Here is a 12654-nt window from a genome sequence, read left to right on the forward strand (position 1 = left end):
ATGACTTCTCCAAATGCTAATTGGAGTCAGGAGTCAGCTAGCCTGGAGTCCAATCAATGAGACAAGATTGGAGATGTTGGTTAGAGCTGCCCTGCCCTATAAAAAACACTCACAAAATTTGAGTTTGCTATTCACAAGAAGCATTGTCTGATGTGAACCATGCCTCGAACAAAAGAGATCTCAGCGCAGAATGCTCAATGAGGTTATGAACAATCCTAGAGTGTCAGCTAAAGACTTACAGAAATCTCTGGAACATGCTAACATCTCTGTTGACGAGTCTACGATACGTAAAACACTAAACAAGAATGGTTTTCATGGGAGGACACCACGGAAGAAGCCACTTCTGTCCAAAAAGAAACATTGCTGCACGTCTGAAGTTCGCAAAATAGCACTACTGGCAAAATATTCTGTGGAGAGATTAAACTAAATTTCAGTTGTTTGGAAGGAACACACAACACTATGTGTGGAGAAAAAAAGGCACAGCACACCAACATCAAAACCTCATCCCAACTGTAAAGTATGGCGGAGGTAACATCATGGTTTGTGGCTGCTTTGCTGCCTCAGGTCCTAGACAGCTTGCTATCATCGACGTAAAAATGAATTCCCAAGTTTATGAAGACATTTTGCAGGAGAATGTAAGGCTATCTGTCCGCCAACTGAAGCTCAACAGAAGTTGGGTGATGCAACAGGACAACGACCAAAAACACAGAAGTAAATCAACAACAGAATGGCTTCAACAGAAGAAAATACGCCTTCTGGAGCGGCCCAGTCAGAGTCCTGACCTCAACCCGATTGAGATGCTGTGGCATGACCTCAAGAGAGCGGTTCACACCAGACATCCCAAGAATATTGCTGAACTGAAACAGTTTTGTAAAGAGGAATGGTCCAAAATTCCTCCTGACCGTTGTGCAGGTCTGATCCGCAACTACAGAAAAGGTTTGGTTGAGGTTATTGCTGCCAAAGGAGGGTCAACCAGTTATTAAATCCAAGGGTTCACATACTTTTCCCACCCTTTTCCCACGCTGCACTGTGAATGTTTACATGGTTCAATAAAGACATGAAAACGTATAATTGTTTGTGTGTTATTAGTTTAAGCAGACTGTGTTTGTCTATTGTTGAGACCAATTTACGCAGAAATCCAGGTAATTCCAAAGGGTTCACATACTTTTTCTTGCCACTGTATGCATAGTTTGTCAAATGAACACCGTATGTAATTCATTACATACGAAACACATGTAAATGTGTACTTCCTATTTTAGAGGTCATACCTTGAACATACAACACATTCTAAGAAGGGAAGTGACTTCTGGGATATGACATGTTTACTTTGGTGTTTCATGATGGTTCTTATCTCAACATAAATAATGTATCTATAAAAGTGTATCATCCTACACGCCAGTAATGAAACATGTTCAGAGGTAATTAAACACTTGCAGTTTTTTGTCCATCCGGTTTTGTGTTTAATGGGATACTTCTGGATATTGGCAATGAGGCCATTTATCTACTTCCCCAGTGTCACGGATTCAGCCGAGGCTGCCCCCTCCTCCTTGCTCGGGCAGGTTTCGGCGTTCGTCGTCACCGGCTTACTAGCCACTACCGCTCCATTTATCATCACTCCATTTGTCTTGTCTTGTCTTGTCAATCACACACACCTGGTACTCATTCCCTCATTAGTCTGTGTATAAGTGTTCCCTCTGCCCCCTTTGTCCTTTGTGAGTGATTGTTCGTTGTGAGAGTGAGTAGCTCGGTTGAGCTACTCTTTACTTGTATGCAGCCAAGGTTGATTTTCCCTTGTGCTAGTTTCGTTCTGTCGCTATATGCTCTACATGACTGTACACGGAATAAACTCTTGATTTCTGCGTTTTACCTCCTGCGCCTGACTCCGTCATTCACACCTCATCACACCCAGATTCAGATGAACTTGTGGATACCATTTTTATGTCTCTGTGTGTCAGCAGATACCCATACACTTCCAGTCATTGCGCTAACGCTAGTTAGCATTGGCTTGCGAAACTACCTCTAACTTTCTTCATAATGGACACAGAGCCATAGAAATGGTATCCATGAGTTCATCTGACTCTGGGGAAGTAGAAACATCCCGAAGTCTCCCTTTAACACTCTGTAATAACTTATTGAACTCTTTCTGGGTTATCTCTTGAAACACCATGTAAAACTGTGATGGTGATATCAGCAAAACATAAATAATGGCAACAACAAAAACAACAACAACAACAACAACAACAACAACTAGATATAGTATTGATAGTAGCCACAAAAAAAGTTCAAATTTCTTTACATTCCACTTGATTGCCGTCGTTTCCTTCTGTTTTTCCATCCCCTTCATCCACGGGAAAAACAGTTGGTCTATAATAGGTAGTTCTCTTCACAAGTCTATATTATCCACAGTGAGCTGAGCTATGCTGGGTCCAGGCCCAGGACCAGGTCCAAGTGAACTGCGGTCTAGCTAGCTCACGCCTGAGACAGAGCACACCAGGAGTTCTGTGGGGTGATAGATGTAGGAGTGAAGGTGTAGTCCTCATACTTGATGTCCACATGTCCTGATCCTGCACTGTCCAGATGTGATGAAGCCTTCGGAGAAATAATGAGATATGTAAATGACTGAGCACAATGATAATAAGGCCTAGGAACTAGGATCTAAGTGGGATAGAATTAAGTGAACATCAAATATGGACTTATTTTCGGGCAGTGAACATTGAAAGCATATCATACTGTCTTCCTTGAGGCTAGTACTGTAGCAGTATGAGGATCCTGGAACGCAGAGGCCTTACCTGGGACACAGAGGCTATGGTCTGTCCGGCCTTACCTGGGACACAGAGGCTATGGTCTGTCCGGCCTTACCTGGGACACAGAGGCTATGGTCTGTCCGGCCTTACCTGGGACACAGAGGCTATGGTCTGTCCGGCCTTACCTGGGACACAGAGGCTATGGTCTGTCCGGCCTTACCTGGGACACAGAGGCTATGGTCTGTCCGGCGTAGGGGGAGGGGGCCATGTTGGGTTCACTCTTTATAGTAGAGGCATGTTCTGAGACAGACACGGAGGACGGGGAGTTGGTGCCTGACGCTGACGAACCTCCTGAAGAAAACAGACAAATGGGTGAGTGACAGGTACAAATCGGACCAGACCGATGTACGATATCTATAGGATTTTATATAGGTCGGTTCTTCCGCTCCCCTCTCTCTCTTACACACAGATGCAAACTTTCATCAACCTAACTAAACTTCATACATTCTCTCTCATTCCGTTCCTCATTCTTACCTGTTGAGGTTTTGGACTTGGGCATCTTAGGTTTCCGTTTCCTTGTCTGAATGCTTTCCTTCTTCATGGCCATTGGTCTGGGGATCTGAGAGGAGGAGGAGAGGCCAATAATGTAGATCCTAGTTGTAACAAAGGCCAACTTGCCTCGAAAACACACACAATGACCTTTCCTCCCACCTCTCTCTATTGATAACAACAACCATGATGACCGTGATAAGCTTTTACATAACACAAATAATATGCTGCTCACACTGTACTGCCAGGCTGATAGGGGTTGGTTTACGTGACCCACACTGCACTGCCAGGCTGATAGGGGTTGGTTTACGTGACCCACACTGCACTGCCAGGCTGATAGGGGTTGGTTTACGTGACCCACACTGCACTGCCAGGCTGCTAGGGGTTGGTTTACGTGACCCACACTGCACTGCCAGGCTGATAGGGGTTGGTTTACGTGACCCACACTGCACTGCCAGGCTGCTAGGGGTTGGTTATTACAGCAGCATTTTAGACAGGTTTTCCTCCAGCGCAAACGTTGTGTACATTACATGATGTGAGTAGAGTAGGGTGCATGGGAAATGTTTGTGTGTGTATATGTGTCTGTATGGTGTGTGTGTTGCCTACCCCATGTAGTTTCATGTAGAGGCCACAGGCGTTGCAGACAGGCTCTCCCTCTGCGCTGCGACGCCACAGCGTGGTTGTGCTGGTGTGACAGTTAGTGCAGCACAGGCCGGCCCGGCGAGATGTGGTCTGCTGTAGATGGAGAAGGTGTCAATAGCCAGACTATACCGTCACGTAACTCAAAGCATTATTCTGACATTTTTCTGAGAGAGAACTGGACCAAGGACAAGGCCAGCTGAAGATGAAAAGTGTAGATTTAGGGTTAGATGGCCAGTCGGCCCCTGGGGGATGTATGTATGACAGGTGCAGGGAACGAGCACCTTAAAAGGATAGCTCAGCCCAAAAAAACAATCTTGCATTGCTGACTCCATGGACTCTGTCGTATAATATTATTTTTAGGTGTTTATAAGATGTGGTCGATTTTTTATTTGGGTAAACTATCGCTTCACTGTGAGTGAAGTGCGCAGTGTGCACACAATGCCCCCCATAGTATCCACGATGAGACCAAACATGCAGTGTACTGCTAAGGACTTGACATGAGAAATGTTTCACACAGTGCTGGGCTAAGCACTAAGCACTCTTGGCTGAACCTGCCTCGCCTCTCCATCAGCTTGTTATTGGACACAAGTGAGATTTCTCTGCAGAAACACACTGTAGTTTAGTCACATTGTTCTCTCGCCTCGTACAGATCTGTCTAAAAACAGACAACCCAAGGGCAAGGTCACTGAAGGACAAATTAAAACAAAAACAGGCCAGGCCAGGCCAGGCAGAGCGGAGCGGAGCTGGCTAGGGTAACTCACAGCAGCTGCTCGCTCTGAGAGGCTGGTTCCTGACTGGGAAAGAGACCGTGGTGAAGGCTTCTTTCTCTCACTCTGGTTCCTGACTGGGAAAGAGACTGTGGAGAAGGCTTCTTTCTCTCACTCTGGTTCCTGACTGGGAAAGAGACCGTGGAGAAGGCTTCTTTCTCTCACTCTGGTTCCTGACTGGGAAAGAGACCGTGGAGAAGGCTTCTTTCTCTCACTCTGGTTCCTGACTGGGAAAGAGACCGTGGTGAAGAGTTCTTTCCCTCACTCTGGTTCCTGACTGGGAAAGAGACCGTGGTGAAGAGTTATTTCCCTCACTCTCCTACACTAACCTTCTGAAGGAACACACTGACCCTCTACCTCACACTTTTTTCCAACCAATACCTGTGTTAACGGGGTTTGACCTAGAAGAAAGTACTATCTGCCTAAGCCAGCTTTTTCTCAAAACCAAATCAATACATTTAGTGACCAAAATATTCTTAAAATTCCACATTGACTATTGTAAAATATACTGTATTAGTGAATAACAGGCCTAATCAATAAGATGCATCTAAGTCAAATTCAATCAATCAATCAAATGTATTTTATGAAGCCCTTTTTACATCAGCAGTTGTCACAAAGTTATTATACAGACACCCAGCCTAAAACCCCAAAAGAACAAGCAATGCAGTGGCAGAAGCACAGTGGAAAAACTCCCTAGAAGGCAGGACGAACCTAGGATGAAACCTAGTTATAAGTTATGTTACATCCATACACTTTTATGAACACACAAATAATGCAATGGCGCTTACCAGGCGTTTCTGGGGTTTGATGAGCGGTCTGTTGATTCCGTTCATCTTGTGGTACAGTCCGCAGGCATTGCACAGGTAGTGCCCAGTACCATCCCGCCGCCACAGAGGAGTGGAGATGGAGCCGCAGTTTACACACTCACGCCCCTCTCCTGGGAACTCCTCTGACATGTCTGTAATATGACGCAGCCAAAGTGATAAGAGTTTTAATATTCTCAGTAGCCTAGCCTTGGGTTGGTTTTAATGCAATGTGCTATTGCCACATGATGACGCTTGAGCAAAAACATGAACACGGCTGAAACTAGCTACATCATCACCTTGAGTTAAATTGCATTATTCTGTCAATTTGGACAGCATCTTATTTATAAGATATTTTAGTAAAATGTGTTTATAGACTCTGGAATACAATTCAGGCCTATTGTGATTGCAAGTGCTATGTGTGTGTCTATTTGGATATTGGGTAAAAATGTTGCTTCTTTGGTCAGTTTTGTATTTTTTTTGGATACATTGAAAGCATATAAAATAAATCATAAATCCAGACATGAAGGCCATAAATTAAGACATCTTTGATGTTTGTTAAGTCATATCAGTGGACAGAACACACCATCATGTTTGATGTTTGTAAACCTGTATTGGTGGACATAAAACGCCATCATGTTTGATGTTTGTAAACCTGTATTGGTGGAAATAACACCAGCATGTTTGATGTTTGTAAACCAATATCGTTGACATAAAGAGCCAGCGCCTGATAAATGTTCCCCCTCTCAGCTCGCTCGAGAGGAATTTAACCCTCCCGTTGTCCTAGGGTCAAAATGACCCGCCACTGTGTTGAACCAACTTTATTTAATTTTTATATTTTTTGGATCATTTGTGAGAAGGAGGCAAAGTCTCACTGCCTCCTTCTCACAAATGATCCAAAAAATATAAAAATTAAATAAAGTTGGTTCAACACAGTGGCGGGTCATTTTGACCCTAGGACAACGGGAAGGTTAAAGCCCTCTAGTGATGAACAGAGATCTAAACTGAATGTATCAATATGGAGAGAGGGTCATAGACGTATCTATTTGGGCGGCTTGCTGGCGGGGCACAGGGCCCAGACGGGTGGAATGTCAATGGGGCTCTTATCAGTGTTAAGGATCCAGGGGTCCCCAAATCATTCAAGCTACTGACACTCGACGGCCTCCCACAATTAATCACTCAAATTCCTTATCCACATATTGAAATAGGATAAATTGATAAAAACAACAACAGTAGTATTGATAATAATAATAACAATAGAAGAAGAACAAAACCTAGTAACAATAATTGTATCTTTATTTAACTAGGCAAGTCAATTAAGAACAAATTCTTATTTACAATAACGGCCTACACCGGCCAAACCCAGACGACGCTGGGCCAATTGTGCGCCGCTCTATGGGACTCCCAATCACAACCGGTTGTGATACAGCCTGGAATAGAACCAGGGGGTCGGTAGTGACGCCTCAAGCACTGAGATGCAGTGCCTTAGAACGCTGCGCCATTCGGCATTCAATTATTCAATTATGTTCCTTTTTATTCATTATGTGCTATAATTTTACATTTTAGTCATTTAGCAGATGCTCTTATCCAGAGCGACTTACAGTTAGTGAGTGCATACATTTTCATAATCATGGTAAATGTCTTATTTTCTTCATGTGTAAGAGTGCCATGAGATATCAAAGTGCTATAACTAAACTATTGACAACATAGTCTTGTAAACCAAACTTGGGGTAGATGTCTAAGCCCCACCGTTCACAGACAGACATGCACAGACACACACACACACACCACTTTTCGTTTAACAAGTCAGCAAATCCAGGAACCATGAATCCAAAATAAACAAAAAATAACGAAATATTTTCACCAGAATGAAAATCCGTTCCTGTTTGATGTGAAACGAAGTAATCAACAAACGCATAGTGTGTATTGTTATTAACTGGAAACGGGCTATTAACTGGAAACGGGCTATGGCCTACAAAGGAATCGCGTCCTTATATCCATGCAACAGGGGAAAATCCCACTTCAAAACATTCTGATTTTCGACCATCAAAGGACGTGTTGGCTGCGTACTAAACGTGTATCTTGGACCCATTTCCAAATAGGCCTTTACTGTCTGATCTGATCAAGGTGACAATTGGACAGTTTCCACTAGTGAGTGTGTATTGATCATCAAAACACTAGAAAAGAAAACGGACTGTTGGTGAGGATAAATTAGCACCTCAATTAACTGGTTTTAGTAACCTCTCTTTTAAAGAATGTGTATTGTGAAAGCTGGTAAAGATTGTTCTTTTTTAAAGGTTGATTGAATCACAGTGACTGAGTACAATCAATTGTAGAATTGACCACGTACAATGGGACTTCTCAATCGCATCAATAAATACCTTTAGAAAGAACAAGGCTATAAATTGTGAGGTCAGCGCACGGGTCTCTGTTACACTTCAGAGACACACAAACGGCCTCTGTAACCCTTCACAGACACACAAACGGCCTCTGTAACCCTTCACAGACACACAAACGAATAGCCTCATTAGCAAAAGTAGGCCTAACCAAAACGTAACTGTAATGAAAATGTTTTTGCATGAAATTCAAGGTGAATTATCCACAATTTTTTATCTTATTAAAATCGTATTAATATTTATCAAAATATAGGTCTACATATTTTGTCTGCCCCAAAAATATATGTAGGCCTATATGTCACTAAAGGGTTACTAGGCCTGCGATATAAATTTAATTATGTTCATTTTTATTCAATATGTGCTATATTCTTTTCGTGGCCTTCACCAATTACAAATACATCAGGGGAACATTATTAAATAGGAGTACATTATTTGATTTTACAAATTCCCTTTAGTTTCAGAGGAAATGTCAGAAGAAAAAAAACACATGTGTAGCCACATTTATCAAAGACTGTTACATACCCAAACTGGACCTTCTCCCAGACAGGCAACCTTGCCGTCCCTGAAGACTGATCATGCCGCTCTCAAAGTGCCCAGGTGTCCAAGAGGTCGCCATCTCGGGGCTCATATACGCGTACGGACTCGAGTATGAGCCTCCAACTGACCGCACCAAAGTGCTGCCATAGTGGTCGACCCGACCACCGTTACTAAGCATTAGCTGGTTCTGGTAGGCTGTGTCCCTGCCGGTATTGCTGCTTACTGGCGGGCTGTGAGAGTAGGAGAACCCGGGAGGTGGATGGGGGCTGCCCGGGATGAAAGACGAACTGTCTGTGCCAGACTGAGGCCAGCCGTGATGCCCGCCGAGGCCATGAGACTGATGGGCGGACTCGCATGTCTGCAAGTACGGCAGGGTTTGCAGCATAGCAGGCACCCTCGTAGTGGGCACGTAGACTGGGGAACTCGCCGAAGGGTGAATATAGTTCCCTGCATCGTGTGCGTATGGGGACTGGTTGGATGACAAAGCAAGGCTTTGGTACATTTTTACACCGTATACTCGTCCTATTTGGAAGAATATGGGTACTGACTCCTGGGACAAAGCGGGTCAAGTAAAGACACTTTCACGCAGCTCCTAGGGCACCTCGAGTCGTGGGCGATTCTTCGTTATCCAGTCGCTGGATAATAAGCAAATAAATCCGCTCCTGTATGAAAGGGAAATACCACAATCAACAAAAGTGTCCTGTAGTGGAGAGATGGAAGCCATAGCACTAATTACAGAAGAAACATAATATAGCTGCAGCTTAAAATTCAAGCCTGGGACATAGCCTGTTGTGGTCTATATCTATTATCTTCATCTTTTGTAAAATGCGCTCCTTTCCCTTTAAAATAAATGTTGGTATTATTTAGGTACAATATCACGAATTAGGCCTAAACTAAGCGGGTGTAAATCGCAATAGCTAGGCTTTAGAAATAAAAGGAAAAACAGAAAACAAATTGATCAACATTCAACAACAAGAGTCATATATTATCTGTATCACTCTGATTGATATGTAATGGATTAAAATGACACTGATGGTTTCCCATATCTTTACACGTAGATATAACTAACTATCAGCGACCCCAGCTATCCTGAGGATCACTCCTCTTGCACTTTGTAATTAAATCATAACAGGAACCTAATCAAACAGCACAATAGATAGGCGAGCCATATCTGGTATGCATATATTTCTATCAATAGTCATGCGAATCACATAAAACGTTGATAGCAGTGTGCAGAGGAGGAATAGAATTTCATCCAAGAGCTTTTGTATTATCTCACCAGATAAGAAACGGTCGGGTGATAAAGTATGTTTTCCAGAGGAGCAGCTTGAGCAACGTGTTCACTCAGATAGACTCAACGAAAGTGACTTGAGGCTCCGACAAAAGATGTCCAAAATGCCTTTGTGCGTAAAAGTTTACGAGGAACAATTATTTCTTATTTCCCGGATGGTCTGCCTCTCTCTCTCTCTCTCTCTCTCTTCTTTGTAACTGAATATGGTTACCGTCGCTGATAATTGCTGATATAAGAGAGCTCCTATTAGTTTTCTGCTGGAAAACTTTACTGCGAGTTATTTGTACAGGGTAGACCACGTGATGCACAAGGTATGACTCAGAAGTTGGAGGAGGAGAGGCGCAGAAGGGGAGAGCGTAAGACCAGCTTTAATTCATCCTACCTGAAGAAGAGACCCACCTTTGCGGAATTTGCTGTGTCTTGATTGTTCTACAGTCAACATAAGTTACAATTTAAAGATTCACGAAATTGTCACCGTTCCTTCTGAATTGTTAAGGTTGTTTAGATGTTCTCGATATATTTTTAAATGAATCAACCCAATTTAATCTAAATTATTTGATACTTCTATTATTTTCATATATATTAATCATGACGGTGCAGCCAAGTAACTAATGGACAACAGAATAAAAAGGATGAATAAAACACCGACAAGTCAACAGGCACTGCGGGCCTGCCTACATTTTAATACAATGAAAGTAGATCAACACCGGTCAAATTTACGCAGCGCAACTCCTTTTTAGATTGATCATCAATCAACCAATGCTGTGTGTTTGAAACGAGCCATACATTAACTTAGCTAAATCAGAGCTTGCTGTAAAATAATGTATCCTCTGAGAGGGAAAGTTGTGCTTGTTTTTATGACCAGATATGAGAATGAGATCTCTATAAAAAAAATAGCAAGGCGATAAGAGATACGACCAATATCTTGGTATGATGATAGAACAATAATCACTTTAAATTATAGACAGTTGGAGTTATTGTCAGTTAACGATTGACTCCACCTCCACAAGAAATAGTTAACGATAATTATGTCAGAACATAGATATAGTTATGACGGTATCAGTAGGCGTAATACCTCAAGGTAGAGTCTAACAAATACTGCCACCTGCATTACTGTATCTCACTGCAACTTTCATTACTAAGGATAATAAAACTGTCCTTAAAATGGGCTAACTACGATAATTACATTGTTATCATGCTATCCTTATGTTATTATGTATTGTTTGTATAATGTGACAAAATGGTAGCTGTACTTGCCGTGATTATGATTAAATTATGACATTGTCAAATGTAACTTTGATCTGTGTTTTGTGCACATTATACTTCAAGAAATAATGTTTTATAAAGCCCACGTGGGCTGGGCACCAATTGGTGTATGACACTGAAATAAAATAAATCCATCAATCAGTTATTATTATGAGAATTATTATTAGTCGTAGGCTAGGCTTGGAGTTAGTCTTGTTGTAGTTGGAGTGGTATTAAAAGTACAATAACAGTATTTCGATACTTTCACACTTTTATCCGATACTTTCACACTTTCACACTTTGATGACGACGAGGCAATAACATATATTTTATGGTTTATACCAAAAAATAAAAATCCCGATAATTTACATCACATTCTATTTTACTTTTGTGAAATAATTGTTGGTCCTTGGGAAAATGAGCTATGATATATTCTCAACCAGATTGTTTCTGCTTTAAATTATCAATGTTTTCTCTTCAGGACAGCTGATGATCTGTATGCCTTCGACTGGTCGCAGTCGCAGATGATAATGAGATGAATAATGATGACGTTGTAACCTGTGCTCTCACTCCTCGTGCCCCTCAGGAGCGCAGCGAGCTAGGAGACAATGAGGGAACGCTGTGTGTCTGTCTTCTACTCAATAAATGTATTTTCTTTTTATCACTGAGGAGGGTCCAACGACCTGTGACTTAATCACTCTGTTAATTTTCTACAGTCGCCTTTTAATCAAGGATGAGTTTCGTCGTCTGAATGTCTGTCATCGTAGGCCCTATTCCCACTACAAGATATGAAGGAGAGTGATGAGCGGGGTGGCAAAAGATAATTTTACTTTTCAATTCAAATGACATCCTTGCCTTACCTTTTGTTGGGGCAGCTAAAATTGAACATACATATCACAGTGGCCATTAAGCACAAACTATTCAACAATGACAAAAACGTTTCTTATAAAACATATTACACTATTGAATAATGCAACCAAACCATATTACACTCTTGAATAATGCAACAATTCACAAGCATGTATGTGCAGACAATTAAAGGGTTTATTTTCCCGTCTTGTTTTAACATTTTAGCTTCATTTTAGTTGCTATAACAGCATGTCTTCATCAAGTTACGTTAGCCTATCAAAAATTAAGGATTAATCCATTCATACGAATATAAAAGTACAGTAGGCCTAGCTTACAACATTACAACAAACCGGGCTTCATTTTTATCAATATAATGCAAATAATTAAAAAAGTGGTAAAAGCAAATTGCTACTGAAAACGTGGGTATAAGTGAATTCACCAAGACGAGCTGTTTTATACCGAAGCTCATACCTGCCTCAACTAGGGCCCGGAGTTGGTTAGGTTAGCCTACTACCATTTCAGGAAAAACTTTGGGCCCCAGGAAAACAATCCCCCTCCACCACTCTGGGACCTGTGGAGCCACCCCTGAAATCACCACACAATGTCGCAAATGAAAAAACATATCCTATTTTTATGATATGTTATTGGTGGTGAGATGGGCTCGGATAATTTTACGTAGCTCAGTGTAGCCGGCAGCTACTGCAACAATGTCAGAATTCAACAGGCTGTTAATGCAATTTAAGGTAAACACTAAATAAAACAAGTCTCAAATATTAGGAAAATGTCTATACATTTCAGCTGTTTTAAAATACCATTCATACTGTAGGAGTG

General features: G+C 41.9%; 1 protein-coding gene across 3 annotated transcripts; it reads right to left on the bottom strand.

Moving 5' to 3' along the window:
* Positions 1-1955: 1955 nt before the first annotated feature.
* LOC121546121 (transcription factor GATA-5) lies at positions 1956-10006 on the bottom strand. 3 transcript variants are annotated; one of them, XM_041857159.2, is made up of 7 exons: positions 9718-10006; positions 8424-9100; positions 5491-5660; positions 3900-4028; positions 3279-3363; positions 2965-3095; positions 1956-2589 (listed from the first exon to the last, which is right to left on the bottom strand). In XM_041857159.2, exons 2-7 carry the CDS (start codon positions 8938-8940, stop codon positions 2470-2472), a joined length of 1152 nt encoding a protein of 383 aa, XP_041713093.1. In that variant the 5' UTR covers positions 8941-9100; positions 9718-10006; the 3' UTR covers positions 1956-2469. The 3 variants fall into 3 exon arrangements, 1 of the variants encoding a protein (XP_041713093.1); XR_005996335.2 differs by having other exon boundaries at positions 2498-2789; positions 2825-3095; XR_005996336.1 differs by having other exon boundaries at positions 2507-2589; positions 2790-3095.
* Positions 10007-12654: the final 2648 nt, after the last annotated feature.

This window comes from Coregonus clupeaformis, chromosome 30 (genome assembly GCF_020615455.1).
Source record: "Coregonus clupeaformis isolate EN_2021a chromosome 30, ASM2061545v1, whole genome shotgun sequence".
Lineage (NCBI taxonomy): Eukaryota > Metazoa > Chordata > Actinopteri > Salmoniformes > Salmonidae > Coregonus > Coregonus clupeaformis.